This window comes from Echeneis naucrates, chromosome 6 (assembly GCF_900963305.1).
Source record: "Echeneis naucrates chromosome 6, fEcheNa1.1, whole genome shotgun sequence".
Classification (NCBI taxonomy): Eukaryota; Metazoa; Chordata; class Actinopteri; order Carangiformes; family Echeneidae; genus Echeneis; species Echeneis naucrates.
This window is the reverse complement of record NC_042516.1, coordinates 14,187,637-14,204,879: the sequence shown is the minus strand read 5'-3', so window position 1 is coordinate 14,204,879 and position 17,243 is coordinate 14,187,637. Positions and strand designations below refer to the sequence as shown.

The window sequence follows — 17,243 nt, the reverse complement described above, 5'->3', positions numbered from 1 at the left end:
CAGCATTATTTTTGTGGCATTCAACAGTTGGCATTGTCATGGCATGAACACATCTACATATGTTTAGAGATGTGGAGTAAACTTGTAGCCTGTCGTTCACAAAACAAAAATTTCAATCGTGACCTAATCTAACCTCTGATCAGTAAAATCTCAGCTAGTTGGACGTGGGAAAGGTTTTCATGGTTTATGCCAGAGGGGAGAGAGTTAGGCTTAGAATAACCGTAAATCCAATTTTGAATACCTGGTTTTTCCAGATCAGGCATCAGATTAGAGGTTTGTTTTTGGAGATGTTTTTTTATTTGACGGTGAAGATGAAAAAAGTTACGTTATTTGAAGTGTTCTTTGAAGTTCAGGCTTCAGCCAGGCTATTGAAAATGAAACAGAAATAAAAGAACACAACATATTGGCCAATAGACTGTTCTTACCGGAAAAGGCTTGCACACAAAAGTTTCTCAGAATGAATAATATCACGTGATCAACGCTACCAGACCGTTTGACAACAACAGAAAAACCACGCACATGCAAAAGATCTCTTGGCTAAATGAACCAGATGTTCCTCTACTTCTATTCAAAGCTGATCAGTCAGATTTTGAAAACAGTATATGGGTTCTAATATGTCAAATTTGAGTCACACTTCGGAACGTAGAGAGAAAGAGCTATAACCAAAAACGTGAAACTGCTTCAGTTAGTGGGGGAGGGAAGTCATAACTCATGGTGTGTCCCGTCACACAGAATCAGGGGTAGTGTGAGGACACCAGGAAGTTCATTCAGCTGGACAGTGGCCAACAACTTCATTCTCTGCTGGCTGTGCCATAATTTTGTTTGGGGTTCCAGGTCTCCTGAGTTTGTTGTTTGTGTGTTGGTTGCCCTTTGTTATCTGTTATTTCGCAATGCTGGGAGGGACTCCTGTGGTCTCCCGCTCTCCCACACATTCACATATCTCATACATATTTCTATAATTACTGTACAAGTCTGATGTTTCATCCTTCGCATTAACACTCTTGGCCTGTACAGTTTGGTTTCTTGTTTTTGACTACAGTCAACACAAGCACTATGAACTTGTGCTCATGTCCTGGAATGGCCTGTGTGAGTTTCTTTCCTGCCTGCCCTCCTTCCTGTCATAGCCCTGCTTAATCAGCCAGATTCTCTCTGTCTATAGGCTACAGACTTATGAGTCATATTTTCACTTGAGCACTGTAACTGTCTTGAAACTTGTCACTGTAACTCACTTGAGCACCTTTCTTATTTGTATTCTTATCTGTATTGTGGGTTCACTTTTGTTGTTTGAACCTTTGACAGTTTGTTTGATCATCTCTAACCTTCAGATTTTAATTATGGAAGGATATAACAAAGAAAGACAAAACTGCGATTCCAGGTAATTTCCAAAGGCCCCTAATATTTTTTCTTGCCTGCCGTTGATGGCACATAACTTAAGGCCACAGGAGGAAAGCAGACTCACGATGGGCATGATAAGATGCATGTTAAGTTCAGCTTCAATACATTTTTATTTTCGGTGCACCAGATCACAAGTTATGGCCCCACAATGTCTTCAGAGCAGGAAGTTGGCACCGTGAAACCTGCCTGTACCACTTGTCTCTTTTAGTTCTTTCGGCTGCGGTCTTTTAGCTGAACTACGCGACTTTCAAACAACTAAACAACAAAGATGCACCGATCCTGTACACGTAGGGCTGTCACTGACCCTTACATGCATGGGTGCAGGCTATTTTGATATATTATAACTGCATACTTGGGAATCATTAAAAGCAAAAACAACACTAATAATGCGAATAATGCTTTTGACTCCGTCTCTCTCTCTCTCTCTCTCTCTCTCTCACACCCAACCACACACACACACACACACACACACACACGATACAAGAGGCATTTTGCTAACCCTAATCCAATAAACATATTTTTTTTTCTTAATAATGAAAACGAGTTGAAAATGAAAGTCAGGAAACAGGAAAACAATAGGGCTTGTTGTATTCCCGTAAAAAAAAAAAAGTTTGAATTGAGGGGAAGGTGCTCCACATCATCGCTGGGTTGGGTCGGATCTGTGGAAAGTGAAAATGCTTTCTGTATCAATAAATATCGTAGTCTCTCTCTCTGAGGATCATACCAACGGTGAGTGTCGCTTTTCGCTGTCCCGTTGCTTCGAACTGAAGGTGCACTTTCTAGATTGAAGAGTCACTGAATTATATCATTTTCATCATTTTCATCTCTGGTGATAAGTCTATATCGTCTCTGATGAGATGTTGAATGTGGAAAAAAAAAAAAAGTTGAGATACTCTTTCGTCTTTTTCCAGGTCGCCGGATCGAATCAATTTTCAAATCACGGAATTCTGCAGGACTTCTGAAGGGAAAGCAATCATGTCAGCCAGCAGGTGAGAAGTTCCTGTCCAGTCCAAACTTTAAAACATAATGTTTGGTTGAAGCGATTTTACCAGCTGAGCTGAGGCATAAATGATCAGACGAGAATCTCTTTCCTTTTTTAAGACCTGTTTCTGTGCACAACCCGCACCTGGATGCGATGACAGAGGACATTCTCTACCATTTCAGTCTTGGTACTGGAACTCACGACCTGCCAGCTATGTTTGGTGATGTCAAAGTAATGATTGTTTTAACACTCATTTGTGTGTGTGTGTGTGTGTGGGGGGGGGGGGGGGGGGTGATTATCTTATCAAATTATTTGAGGTTTTTTTTTTTGCGTGTGTGTCTTCCTTTAGTTCGTGTGTGTTGGGGGCAGCTCTACGAGAATGAAATCGTTCATTGAGTACATTGCTGCTGAGCTCAATATGCAAGACCCAAACTCAGACTATCCAAATATCTGTGCTGGAACGGACAGATATGTCATGTACAAAGTCGGCCCTGTGCTCTCCGTCAGCGTATGTATGAACAAAAACATCAAATATATTTAATTTTATTTGTGAGCAAATGCTATACAAACAGATGGAGCCTTTGTTTCATACACTCAAGAATTGCCTCCTTTGTTTTCAGCATGGAATGGGTGTTCCATCTATTGCCATCATGCTGCATGAGCTAATAAAACTCCTCCATCACGCTCGTTGCACGGATGTTACAATTATGCGCATTGGCACATCAGGTGGAATTGGTAAGTTTATTATTTATTTAGAAATGTTTTAGTTGTTGTTTTAGTCCCAAATGACACCGCTAACTAGACATTTGTTGTGCAATCAAATCATGAATGATAATAATACTACTACTCCGAATAGGTTTGCTTTGTGTGACGAAAATGAATTTACCAAATTTAGGTTTAGAGAGAATTTCTTGGCTTTGCCGCACAGTGGATTAGTTGGTGCGGTCTGATTTAGTGCTGAGTTTGTCCATAATAACACATTTTCTTTGTTTTTACCACAAAACAGATGCCACATTTTCTCAGTCTTTTGGGCAGAGTGAATGAGAGAAAAGTGTTCTTACTTTTGTTTCTGATATTTAGCAGCAGATACAAATAATTCCATTAAAATAACTCTAAGAGCCAGATAGCTATATTCCAGCATGGCCAGTGGAATTATATCGGCTATGCATCGTGTCATTTGAACATACATGACAATGACAGTCTTTCGATTTATACTGTCTGGACTTCCAGTGCAGATTTTTTTTTTTTTTTTTGTAATATTGCTTTCCACTTTTGTTTTTTAGGGGTTGAGCCTGGCACCGTTGTTGTGACCAAACAGGCTCTGAATGACATGCTCCTGCCCAAGTTTGAGCAGGTCATCCTGGGGCAGACAGTGGAGCGCAGTACTGATCTGGACCAAAGCCTGGCTCAGGAGCTGTTGCAGTGCGGCAATGAGCTGAAACAGTTTCCGACAGTGGTAGGAAACACCATGTGTACAATGGATTTCTATGAGGGTACGTTTTATCGCATTGGTGTGTCCCTGACATTATTCACAGACAGCTGTGGCGCTATCCTCCTGTCTAACTTCCCTCTCCGATCAATTTCCCAGGTCAGGCCCGTTTGGACGGGGCTTTTTGCTACTACACTGAGGCGGACAAACAAGCCTACCTCAATAAAGTCAGGGACGCAGGAGTCTGCAATATTGAGATGGAGGCGACAGTTTTCGCTGCTATGTGCAAACTGAGTGGGATACGCGGTAAGAAAAAAAAAAATCATTTTCAGTGTTGTAACAAGGTTGTCTTAAAATCCCGCTCATCGTTTGATTGTCATCTATTTCTTGTTGCATACAGCTGCTGTGGTTTGTGTGACGTTATTGGATCGACTGAAGGGGGATCAGCTGACCAGCTCTCATGAAGTTCTCGTTGGATTCCAAGAACATCCTCAGATACTGGTGGGGCACTTTATTAAGAAACAACTGAAAGCAAAAGCAGCAGGTAACTGAGCATACCGGCATTTAAGCCACATCGAATTCTCAGATTTAAAATGATCCAATTTCCGAAGTAATCACTGAGCTTTAGCCTATGATCACCAAATATCTTTTTTATCTCATTTTTATACTGATATTGATGCCTGTGTTTATCCCAATGCTTATTTTTGTGCTGCTATTGGATCTCTGCAAAACTCATGGAACATGACTACAAAGTGCTTTAATTCAAAATGTGTTTTATGTGTTGTTTATACTTTAATCAAAGTTTGCCAAAGTTTCATTCTTGATTTATGAATTGCAACATTTCATAACTCAAGTTGCCAAGGAAATTCCGCACAATATCAAATAAAGCCTAATGCCAATTGAAACTGTCTCATGTCCTGACTTTGGTACAAGAAACTCAGATATCTGAAAGCAAAAACGAGAGGATTTTTTTCTTTTGTTTGGTCTTGAAACTGCAGATCTAAGCCCCCTTATAAACATTAGAGGTGCCATGAGGAGGAAGGAATCACATGCAAAGCTGTAAAAGTGGAGAAAATGTATCCCAGAAAAAGGGTGATCTGACCAAGGTTTGTTTCTGTTTTGCATACTGAGGAAACCAGCTCAGAGAGCCTCCTCTGACCTCTGCTGGAAGTGCCAAACTCATTATAACTCGTGCAACGTGTCAGTGAAAATATTTGAAATGAAGTGACTCATGGGTGCCTTTCCAAATCATCCAGTTAGGGTTTGGAGATCAAGAGAAATGGGAGCCGTTTGAGAAATGTGTCATAGCTGAATACAATACTTTGTGATATTTCAGTGTTCCTTGTCTTCTTGATAAATTTGCAGAAAACAAAAATGTGAAATAAATTTAAAAACATTTGCCATTAGAAATGTACAATTTTTTTTAGGAATAAGCATTCAAATAATACCAATTTACTGAAGATATTATACACTACTCAGTGTTTTTATTTCAAATCACAGTCCATTATTTTGCATTCGCAAAAAATATAAATAGGTCACTTTGCGGCCGTGTCATATCTGGCGAGATGAATCATCTGTTGCGTGCCTTATTTTTCATCAATATTTACTGAACTGTTGATTTGGATCTCATTTGTAGCTCATTAAATGTGAATCCAGAGAAACACATGTCGCAAGAATCTAGTCTGGAGAGCATATTTGCCAGTTTATGTGTCTGTCCTCAGATTGTCAGCTGTACAAGGTTAGGCCTACAGTGGATGCTGAAAAACGCCTCTGCGCGTCAGAGGACAGAGGAGGGTCTGCCTGCGCGCTCCCGTGCGCGCTCACCTCCCGTCTGCCATCCGATCCTGCCCCGGTCTGTTCGCTGACTCAGTGCCTTAAGCAGCATAACCGTTCACCTGAGCAGAGCTACAGCGTCCCCCCTCCGAGGAAATCCATCCACCATGGCTAAAACAGCAACCGGTGAGCATGTTTCCTATCAAAAACGATGCATCCATGGATGTGGGGGTGGGTGGATGTGTGGATAGGTGGATACCTCTGACTCGGCCAGGGTACCGTCTACCGACTGGTGGTCGTGAGTCTGTGGGGGCTCCAATGAAAAAATGTTCTCCATTTCGTGTCTTTTTCTTTCTTTCTTTCTTTCTTTTATTTTCCAGACTAAAACTGTGCAGAGATGCTCCACGCACCTTAAAAATTGTCTGCCTTTCCCTGGTCTATTGTCTGAGAGCAGGATTATATGTGTGCACGCCAAGCATCCTGCGCTCTTAGGCTCCTTAAATGTCTCCTTTATCTTCATCATCTACGTGATTGTGACCTTCCTCATTTCGTCTGTGGCTGTCGACAGTAAGGATTGGTTACAGACAGCTTTATTTACACGGCTGCACCTGCTGTTCAAGCTACAGCGGCCCCAACATGCAGCATAATGCAGACGGACCCCACCCAAGATGCTGGGCTGCCCACCATTTAGCCGATAGCGAGGTTCAGAGGGCTCCATCAGTCTGATGGGCTAAAATGAAACATAAACAGCTCCAAGCTGACTATTTAAAGTGGACATTGTTCATCGTTTCATTTATTTGGGATTTAATTCATCTCTATAGCTTTTCCTGTGTCTGACATACCAAGGATGCATCACCATCTGTGACAAATGTGCTGCTGCCTTTTTTTTTTCTTAACCGTAATAGAAATTTAATAGATGTGCAAAAGAAGAGACTCCAATTGCAAACATTTAGGTCTAAAGATGAGCAGAATGAAGCTTACACTGACAGATTATAACTACACTGTGATATGCATTAGTCATTCCCTCTGATGGGCAGTTATTGTTGTAGGCCGGACATTTGTTATTTGTTTCCATGGTATGTTAAGGCTCTGTATGCATTTTAGAAACATTTCTGGTATTTGAACATACAATTCGGTCATGATAAATACAGTGTGTGTGCAGTGTGCAGCCGGGCTTGATCGCAGGGTGTGTGGGGGCAGAGGATGTAGCGGACCAGACAGGTGCATGGCTGGGTGGGAGGCAGGCCAGCCCTGCAGCAAGGGGCTGCTTCACACGCTGGCCTTTGCAGCAGAAGGCTTTGCTTCCCTGACAATCTGTAGTTCTCCATGAAGAATAGAAAACGTGAAAACATTTCCAGAGTAACTGGCCATCATGTTGCGTCCATTACAGGAACAAAAGGCATTAAAAAAATGTGAGGATCATTGATCAGGGATACTTGATGATTATGACAACAGTCAGCTGTTGGTGTTTCTGATTTTTATGATAAACAGTCAACAGGACATTGAATACCCAGACCTACAGGCCTACATTGTTATTCGATTTATTCAGATTGTAAATTGATGTTGGACAAAGCTGATTTGTGATTTATTGAATGAAACACATCACAATATCCAATAAAGGTAACAGTAGTGTCCCCTCTGTCAGCACATAGTGCTGTTCACATACATGAAGCTCTGGTTTATTAATGTAATCTGTCCATTCAGTGTATTTATTCTATTCTTTTCTCCCTCTGGTGTCATATAATCACTCATTGCTCTTTTCCCGTTGTCACAGATTGGTGATGGGATTGGGTGGGGCTATTAGTGTTTGTGTAGTTTGTAACGCCCTTAGTTAACATGAAAAAAAAATGTAAAAATCAATTCAAAATAAAAAAAATTCATTCAACAAATGATTAAGTAGCTCAGCACTTATGTTATTAGCATGCACAATCGTTCATGCAGTGGCCATCTTATGCTTATTTGTTCATTGGTCCATTTTTCTTTTCCTCATTTATGTTGTTAATATGGAAATATCTCATGCATATTTAATCAAAAAAAAAAAAGCATTGTATGTCCTTGTGAGGTAATTTGAGTGGATGTTCTTTATCCCATTTCTTTAGTTACACAGACTCACATTGATGCTATGCTATGTGTTTCTCCTCTCACAGCATACAAAGAAAAGATGAAGGAGCTGTCCGTCCTCTCCCTTATCTGTTCCTGCTTCTACCCAGAGTCACGCAACAAGCTCATGTCTGAGTTTGAAGGTAAATATAACTGCCCTGTAAATACAGACACAAGTATTAATAATTTGACAGATATATTCTATTCTTGCCGATGGATTTTGCTGGCGTTATCATTGTGACACTCTAATATACAGACATGGAGGTCAAACCTATAAACAAGCGGGCCTCGGGCCAGGCTTTTGAGGTGATTCTCAAGGCTCAGTCTCCAATGTCAGATGGAAACCATAACCTCCCCTCACCCCCAAAGAGAGCTATCTCTTTGGAGGATATTGAGAAGAAACTGGAAGCCGCTGAGGAACGGAGGAAGGTGAGTGTTTTATTTGTTTGTTAGAGCTTTTTTTTTTTTTCAAATCTAAAAGGGAGAGAATAATCTTTGGGATAATAAACGACTCAAAAGTCATTGTTTTATTCTTGTTGTGAAATTTTAGTACCAAGAATCCCAGGTTCTGAGGGCTTTGGCAGAAAAGCGTGAGCATGAGAGGGACGTGTTGCTAAAGGCCATGGAAGAGAACAGCAACTTCAGCAAGATGGCTGAGGAGAAGCTCCAGATGAAGATGGAGCAAATCAAGGAAAACCGTGAGGCCCTTTTGGCAGCCATGATTGAACGTCTACAGGAGAAGGTAAGAAACACGACACAGAATTTTTGTGGCAGGCCCATAGGAAAAAAAAAAAAAAACAGAAAAGCTAAACATTTGCCAATCAAAGACTGGAAACTGTGCTGACAGCTAATGACTGTTGTTGTGGTGCTTTCAGGAGAGACATGCAGCTGTAGTGCGCAGGAACAAAGAGCTGAGGGAAGAGCTGGCAGCATAAGCCTCACACAAGTCTTGATTTCCATGGTCCATTTACATTCCTCTATTCAGTCATGTCCCTTCTTCGCCCCTGCCCTCACCCTCCTCAGAACAGACACCCAACCCTGGAGGCCGAGAGGTTCGAGGACCTCACCACCACATCGCAACACACCAAACCACCGGTAGTCACTACTGTCAGTATTTTCAGTCGATACAAAAATCAATCACACTCGTTCAGAGAATTGAATGGATTTGTTGATTTTGGAGAAAGTGCAAGAATATGGCTTTTGTTTTGTAAATACTTTTCCCCCCAGATCTCTTCTCTCTCCCTAGTTTCCCCCTCTCCCCTCTCTCTCTCTCTCTCTCTCTCTCTCTCTCTCTCTCTGTCTCTGTCTATCTAATAGGTGAAGTACAAACAAAAAATTGTAGTGTACTTCTCTGTACAATTTCAAACATTTTGTTTGTCATTGATTATTGTTTCAGTTCTTGAAAATTGATTCTACGAGCATTTTATTGTGAAAGCCCTCGGTGTTGTGAGTTGACTGTGGACTGACATTTGCAGTTGTTTCCTGATGATGTCATGATGATGATGTTTCTGTGTCTTTGTGAAGAATGATGGTTGGTGTACCTAGGCCACACACTGCTCAAGATATCAACGTAATCCCATCTGTATCTTCCTTACGCACACCTTCTCAATCTCAACACGCACGCTTGGAATTTAACAATACGCCAAACCCACAGTTTGATAAAGTGTTCACTTCCTCTGAGATGAGCTTGGTAATGGACTCGGGAGATGACTTATTGTTATTAAGAATGTCTTTGCTCAATGGGAGCAACTATTTATACACTTGCAGATTCCCACATACCCTGACGACGCCATTTCCCAATGAATCCATCTTCAGCCAAACCAAAAACTTGGCTACTTACACAGTTTTTGGGGATTAATCTCTTGAATGTTATGACACCATACTGGTACCATGCATAGTGTCTTGGACAGTGGAATGTGCTGTTGCTCCCACTTCGACATTGATAGCGAGAACATAACGTATGTCTGTGTGGGTGTATGTGAATGCGAATTTACCTTAAAGCATCATTAGCTCTGCTCTCTTTAGGGGATTAGCTAGAGAATGGATGCAGGATGCTTTAGATTCAGCACACTGAACTAGTCTCTTTTTAATATACAATACCACTGATATCTGCTTGCATCCTCTGCTGCTTGTGTTTCTCCCTTCATATATTTCTCTGTGAAAGCTTTGCTGAATAAAGGTTTGGGGTTCTGTGAATATGGCATGCACCATCTAATAATTTTCTGTGCTAAAAGAGGAGGGAAAATGTAAACTGCCAAATAAAAGAACCAGTTATCTACACATCCTGAGAATCACAGCCTTCTCCCAGCTGAGTTTTCATTTATGTGAAGTTCATTTGTTTGGAATTGGTCTGAGGCCATTTTCAATCTGTAACAAACATAACCAACTAATCAGGATTTGCCATGGACCATGAAGAAGTGTGATATTCTTCCAGTAGGTGGCAGTGTAGCTTTATTTGTGCTAAAGAAGTCATACTGAGCAAGTACAAATCCCAGGAACACTAGGGCAGAATTCACAATATTACTAATGTAAATATGGAAAGGCTTTAGTAACCACAAACACCGTTGGATTGGAATCTGATTGATCATCTACGTTTTGTCTAAAAGTCAGACTCACAAGAATTTTTTTAAAAAGCATTTCCACTAACGTTCCAAAAAGACAAAATCACAGACAGAGATTCTTTTCGATATGAAATTTTCAATTGAGTGATATTTAATATCTCATAGGATGACAATACACCCATTCATTATTAATGGCATGTGGCTTACACCCTGAGGGAACAGCTCACAGACAGCGAGCAGCGGCTGCTCCTTTGAGACAGTCGAGGTGCTGCATCCGTAGACAGCACTAAGTCACGATCACAGTGAACCCCTGAAAAGTTGTGTGGCCAGGAAGAATACTTTGGAGCTGAGCAGTGATTTATTGGTCCAGCTGTCTGTGCGTTGTTGCTACTTTTTAACCACTTTCCTACATTTTCCTCATCCTGTTCACACTATTGTCTCCGTTTCAGACCAACCCAAGCTGCTGAGGTCAGGGCAACATTGTAAAGGATTTCCTCTGGCTCTTAATGATTTCCTGGGTATTCATAAGGGCAACAATGCTCTCGGATTTGGTTACTTACCTGGCACACAGTGAAGGAATTACCTTTCAGTTAATAACTGAGACCTTATTAGCTTATGATTAACTTTATTAGCTTATGATCAATTCCTATGATTGCAGCAAAAATGTACGCACAGGACTGGGAACATTAACTGCAAGATCTGAAACACAGGGCTGTCTGTTTAGGCGTCTGTACCCTGATTGAAGAAAAAATAACTACCTGCCTTACATAATGAAAATAGGACATCAGTGAGAAAATTAGATCAGCAAATGTAACTGAAACAAACTATTTTGTTTAAACTTGGGTTGTTTTCTACATTTAAGCTCAATTTATTGGTCCAAAAGAATTACAAATAGATACAAGAAGGCAATACAATTTCCGATTCTCAAGTAGTTAGTTTTCCACCAGTGGCACACAGAATATGCATCTTCCTTCCCACTGGTTTTGACAGAATTAAGTAACTCTACATCACCATTAAATACAAATGTCTGTGCTTGACAATGTAGGAGTTTCTGTATCTGATTTACAAACTATTACCAAAGAAACTGTGCTTACAGCAAATCTATGTATGTCCCATACATCGTATCATACTACCAGTCTTCAGCCTGGAGACATGAGGAGACAGTGCATGTTAACTAAATTAGTCATCAAATTAAACTAATACCGAAAAATTTTGTTAAAGTAATGAGATACTGAGTGGAAATCACATCCTTCATCAGCCTACCCCACTTAGTCTTCAGACTTAATAAAATAAATTCAGTTTGTTTCCCCTGTGTTTTGTTGCTTTAAAAAACAGATGAGGCAGATTCCTCTGCCAAGTCTGTGGAGGTGGGCACAGCGCAGCTGTTGCCTTCAGTCCAGTTGTTAGCTTCAGAAGGCCCCAATCTCTGTGCCCCAAGGCCTATAGGGCTTTGACAGGGTGGAGGAGGGGCTCACTGTGCTGAGGGCTGTCGGGGAGACGAGAGGAAAGGCACTGAAGGAGAGGGGGAAGGCCGAAAGCGAGGACAGGGATGAGAGGAGCGGTGGCGAAAGCTTGGATGTTGGCATGGGCAGACTGAGGGGCAGTGAGCCATTGGGAGATATCCTGAGGGACTCTGTTGGGGACATGACACCAATTCTGGATGTCCCAGATGCCTCAGTGGAGGAGGAGGAAGATGCAGAAGAACAAGACGAGGAGGGGGGGCTACTGTTGCTTCTTGATACAGGTGTCCTGCCCTGGGGGTGCTGTAGGAGGAGGGGGTGTGGGAGATGGGCCGGGGCAGTTCCATAAGGGGACCCCCAGGCCAAATGTTCCAGTCCAGTGTGCACCTCCCTCTGAGATGCATAGTTGCTGAGGTGGGACACCAAGCGTACGCGAAGGGGGTCTGTGCTGTCCCGACCCTCGATGATGCTCAGGTAGCGAGCGGTCTCTGCCAGGCACTCCCTGAAACCGAAACTACGGTAATCCTTAGCGAGTGCATGAGCCTCGAAATAACCTGTTAGAAAAAAAAGGAGCAGAGTTGAAAGGTCAGAGACACCTTTACATCTTGTAATTATGAATTATGTATGAATTTATTTATTTACTTAGGTTAAGTCAAAGCCAAAAAGGGGAACCTGACCTTTCCCACCAGATGCATGAAGCATCTTCAAATGGTCCACAGTCATTTGCAATATTTCAGCTTTTTCCAGTTTAGCTGATCCCTGAAAAGACAGAAATGACATTAGTGGGGTAATTCAGATTAGATCTAAATCTGATATATGCAAATATAACTCTTCAGAAAATAACCATCGAGGTAAAAGCAATCTACCTGTTTCTCAAAGGCACTGGGCACTAATCTCCTCAGTTCTGACAGACTGTTGTTGATTCGGTCACGTCTACGTTTTTCAATTATCTGTGTGACAAAAAAAAAAAGAGGAAGGAAAAATTTTAATTTAGGTCTCAGTTAAAATGGTATCCATCAATGCATCAGAGATAATGAACTGACTTACTCCTCTGCGCCTTTTTCTGGCTTGAACTTGGGTGGTGGTGGAGGGTGACATGGAGGCGTGAGAATCAGTTTGTCTGAAAACAATAATAAAAAATATTATTTTATTGCAACAGAACTTCCTCGTGGCCGGGCAACAATGGCATCGGATAAAAATTCACTTGAAATGAAACGGAAATCTCCCAGTCTGTAGATAAAAGCAAATCATTTAGCCCCATCATATGATGATGATGATGATTTTACCCATTTTCGTCGCCACTATCTTTCTCCACCTCAACAGTGTCGTCCAGCTCGCTGTCCGATGAGCTGTAGTTTTGGCTTCGCTTCATTTTCCTCCTGCACAGCCTGTCGAGATCAGGAGAGTCCTTGTAGAGAAAGATCCAGCAGTACTCTGACACCACACAGTCCCAGCAACAGTTTAAAATCCAGATCCGCTTCTGCTGGGAGGATTTTCACACCGAGCAGACTGAGGGCGGGCCCCCGGGGGGGATGTGGGCGGGGCCTGGAGCCATTTCAGCCTGTTAAAATCCGTCTGACATTTGAGTGACATGTACTTAAAAAAAAAAAAAAAAAAACAACTCAATAAAATTATGAATTAATAAAACTTTGTTATAGAGACAACATCTTGAAGAGGAAAGCTCTAATGAAGGTGTTGAGATTACATGAAAGGATATAATAATGTCTTTTAAATCTGATATTGATGGTGTGTGCTGTGAAGACAACTGAGGTCATCCTTTCTCTGGTGATGGCTCAGGCTGGCTGGTACATTCCTGGCCTCAGCTCCGGCAGTCTCCCTGCTGGGACCCTGGTCCGTGAGCAACAGGCCCCATTGTAGTTGGAGGCCTCTTCTTCTTTGGTGTTGTGGAGGACACACGGCCTATTAGCAGAGTGTGTTGTTCATTGTCTGCTGTCAGCTGTGTGGTTCCACAACAGCACCGATCAGCCGGGAGGCCCAACATTAGCCGGTCAGCATTGCCAGGTTCTCCTAGGAAACATCCCCCAGCCAACCACCACCTCCTCCCCAACTGACTGGCACAGGGAGACCTTCGCAGGAAATCATTCAGCCACTGAGGGGGATAACAACGAGCCTCGCTCAGCTCTGCTGTGAGGTACCAATGTTTTTAGAAGCTTGAGCTAAATGTAACTGCAGATGGATGGTTTGCTTAAAAGCTAAATAAAACACACACTCACACACCTACGAAGGCATGAGCATCAACACATAAGTGGCTCACTCTGGATAGGGGAGTGAGGGTGGTCTGAAGAAGGTGTGATAATTTTGACCTGCTAATATGCTCGGGTCAGAGGGCAAACTATATAAAACACAGCAGCTTTGATTGTTTATGTTCTGCTATGTAACTGATCCCTTCTGGCTATTGCTCTGTTGTGTATTGGAGAGAAAGCGACATGGGATGCAAATATTTCTGCCTGTGCCCACTGATGAAATTCAAGGCAAATGTCTAGAACTCAAATCAACAAAGCTTGGTTATACTGGTGAAATGAATACATTTTCGTAATTTCAATAGAAAGTTGAATTTACAAATGATTTATACAGAAGTATATAAGAAATTCTTGTTTAGTCAAAGCTTTTCCATTTTAGACATATTTATTATAATTATGCATTGATTGGAAAATTAAGATTTCACAAACAAAACATATTGCAGAATCAAACTTCAATCTTCCACCACAGCCATTAAATTCAGAAATTTTAAAACGCACATGGTGACATAATGTGGGTGTTATCTCTTCATCAGGAACACACGATCTGGAAAACACCAGCAATTCAGACTGGGATAATTCCTGCATTGAGTCTGACATGTCTGGTAAGGCCATCAGTGGGAGCATTGTCCCCCCCTCTACTCCTTGCTGTTTTCCATTACAGTACTTTGTAGAAGAGCAGCTGTTTCTCTGCTCTGTCCATCAGGTCAGTTGTTAACTCGATGCGTTGGGAGCGAGACAAGTGTGGACGAGAGTTTGATTCAGGGGAGCAACTGCAGGCCAACATGTTGTTCCCAGAATGTCGAAGGTTTGAGTGGTGACAGATACAGTGTGCAATCTTCAGTCATTCTGAAGATGCAGTGTGGGTGAGTCTTCACGCTGTCGCTTCTCTAAAACACACATGCTGACCTCTCACCCTGACAGCACACACTTTCACTAAAAATCCTGCCCCCACCCACCTGTGCAGAACACCTGAGGCCTTCATACTCCCTCTGAACAGCATTTCTTATGTGGTTATGTTGTTCTTCAAGCCAGACTTTTTTGTGCCAGTGGGACAGATTTGGATACTGATTCGTGTTAGATCAGTGCAGCCCCCCTTGCTGTATGACGAAACCATAAGTGGCCTTTCCAGGACTTCTCTGTTGGATGGCAGCTTGAGTATATTCAGTATCTGTCCGGTATTGTTTATGAAACTATTATGGTAATAGGACTCTACACTTCCAACAGGTCACCCAGACAGGCTGCTTGATGTGGTTTCCATTAAGCAGACATAATCCCCACACCTCAAACCTGACTGTCAAGGTCTTTCACATTAGCGCTGACATTCTTGTGGCCCTTCAAACATAATTGCGATTGTTCATCCAAAAACCTTGACTTTTCACCTGTGATATCACAGCAATTTCTCTAGTTGTACTTAGATGAGTTTGTAGATTTCTCAAGACTTCCTATTATGTTTCTTTAAATGTATTTATCCTTGATTGTTTTTTTTGTTTTTTTATCAGCTTCACATATAATAACTTGGCCAACATGCCAAACTGCCTGTTGACCCTGATTCTAACTTGGTACCAGTTTGAAGTAACTACTCAGAAACCAGTGCCAGAAAGCTAAGAGGTATAAGCAGGCATTTGTTTGAAACTGGCGTGTGCCCAGCTGCCTTCCTCAATCTTCCCTGAGGTTTCCCTTGGTGACTCTTTGTGTGCAAGAGTGCGGCCTGATTATGTGCTGGTGTGTCTGCATGTGTTTATGTGTGTGTTGACCGAGAGTGTGCGAGTGTGTTTAGGAGGTGCTGTTTCCCACAGCCCCGATCTAATTCCGTGGTAACTCAATCTCCGTGTGAGCGCTTCCCGGCGAGTGTTCTCCCACCCGTCGACAGTCTCTCTCTGGCTGGCTGAGTGTGTCTGACAGAGGCCGACTCAGTCCCATTAGACCCCCAACCCCCCCCCACCCTGCTCCACCTCCGTCTTACCTACCTCCCATCAGGATTGATTTACTGTGTCAGCCGTTGGGGCTGTCGGCAGCAGCGACGCTCGCAGCCGTGTCTGTATCCTGTGTGCACACCATCCTGACATCTTAAACCTGTCACTCAACAACTGCTGCAATGCAGTTTGACTCTGTGTGTGCATGAGATCATCCCTTGTCCATGTTTTATTCAGACAGAGAGGAGGGTGAATGCAAAAAGAAATATGAACTTTGCTGTATATATACATGAGCTGTGACATTTCCTAAGAAAATGCCACCCAATCTGCCTGACTGAGGGAAATGTCTCCCACACAGCTTCCATACAACAATGTTATCCTATGGGCCACAGCTTCCTGTCTGTCCTCTCTGGTTCCAGTCAGCACCCAGGCGCTATATTGGGCAGGGAGCAGACCAGGCCTGAGACCCAATCCCACCGTTTCACCATAATACAGCCGTCATCTCATTCTTTACTTTCCTGCCTTTGTTGGCATCTACTCTCCTTGTGCTTTTTGGATAGGTAAAGTCGGGGAGGATGTGTTGACTTCCTTGTTTCTTTGTTTAGCAGGAGCTTTTTTTGTAAATCCTTTTTTCTTCTGAGGATTGCTCTTCAGGTCACAATACCGATACCAGGATCACACCGCCAGCTGCCAATTACAAAGTGGCTTAGAGTCAATTACAAGGCATAAGCAGCATTCAAGCAATACTTTGAACTCTGACTTGGGCAACTTAATGTGCTGACTTGAAAAAAATGGTTGTCCTGAGTCATGAAATGAAATATATTTTGTCCCTTGTCTGACACAATGGCTCCAAACAATGACATTGTTCATGAGGTTTTCAACAATGCAGCCCATTAGCAGTTAACTTGTGGAAGTTCACAATGGAGGGAAAGCAGATCATAAGACTGGTTCCCAAATAAGCACAAGAGGAGACAGCACGTGATGTTGACACAGAAAGGAGGACCACGAAGCAAGCTACTTTTAAGGCCACACATTGTGTTGCCACAGGAAAAACATTGTTTGCATATCAATGGAGTGTGTGTCTGTGTGTGTGTGTGAGGTAAGGCGGTGGGGAGCTTGGGTCTCTAATTGAAATGTATCTCCTGGTTTACATCATGCAAAGGGAATCTCACTGGCAGAGCCATATTAGTTATTAGTTGAAGCTGCAGAAAACTTAAATGACTTCTTTCTGCTATGTGAGTATGACACGATTGTTCACTGCTGCATAAAATCTGTGTTATTAAGGTTTAGCTCTCATACTCTGAGCTTTCCCTTTGTGCTTGGACCAAGGCTTTTTGGTGCAATGCAAGGTTTGTCACTTTCCTGATAT

At 42.3% G+C, this 17,243-nt stretch overlaps 3 protein-coding genes across 6 annotated transcripts; 2 read left to right on the top strand and 1 right to left on the bottom strand.

Moving 5' to 3' along the window:
• Positions 1-1,319: 1,319 nt before the first annotated feature.
• Positions 1,320-4,705, top strand: LOC115044485 (uridine phosphorylase 1-like). Of its 3 annotated transcripts, none has more exons than XM_029503512.1 (8): positions 1,320-1,375; positions 2,307-2,384; positions 2,497-2,608; positions 2,727-2,885; positions 2,998-3,112; positions 3,661-3,870; positions 3,966-4,112; positions 4,207-4,705. In XM_029503512.1, the coding sequence occupies exons 1-8, from the start codon at positions 1,335-1,337 to the stop codon at positions 4,356-4,358; spliced, it is 1,014 nt and encodes a 337-aa protein (XP_029359372.1). In that variant the 5' UTR covers positions 1,320-1,334; the 3' UTR covers positions 4,359-4,705. The 3 variants fall into 3 exon arrangements, with proteins under 3 accessions (XP_029359372.1, XP_029359374.1, XP_029359373.1); XM_029503514.1 differs by lacking the exon at positions 1,320-1,375 and adding an exon at positions 2,061-2,124; XM_029503513.1 differs by lacking the exon at positions 1,320-1,375 and adding an exon at positions 2,106-2,165.
• Positions 4,706-5,642: 937 nt separating this feature from the next.
• stmn2a (stathmin 2a) lies at positions 5,643-9,893 on the top strand. The gene is made up of 5 exons (XM_029504534.1): positions 5,643-5,765; positions 7,727-7,822; positions 7,936-8,108; positions 8,230-8,421; positions 8,555-9,893. The coding sequence occupies exons 1-5, from the start codon at positions 5,747-5,749 to the stop codon at positions 8,612-8,614; spliced, it is 540 nt and encodes a 179-aa protein (XP_029360394.1). The 5' UTR covers positions 5,643-5,746; the 3' UTR covers positions 8,615-9,893.
• A 936-nt stretch (positions 9,894-10,829) lies between these two features.
• On the bottom strand, positions 10,830-13,132 carry LOC115045319 (hairy/enhancer-of-split related with YRPW motif protein 1-like). Of its 2 annotated transcripts, none has more exons than XM_029504946.1 (5): positions 12,987-13,132; positions 12,748-12,820; positions 12,566-12,650; positions 12,378-12,470; positions 10,830-12,254 (listed from the first exon to the last, which is right to left on the bottom strand). In XM_029504946.1, exons 1-5 carry the CDS (start codon positions 13,070-13,072, stop codon positions 11,650-11,652), a joined length of 942 nt encoding a protein of 313 aa, XP_029360806.1. In that variant the 5' UTR covers positions 13,073-13,132; the 3' UTR covers positions 10,830-11,649. The 2 variants fall into 2 exon arrangements, with proteins under 2 accessions (XP_029360806.1, XP_029360805.1); XM_029504945.1 differs by having other exon boundaries at positions 12,378-12,459; positions 12,567-12,650.
• Positions 13,133-17,243: the final 4,111 nt, after the last annotated feature.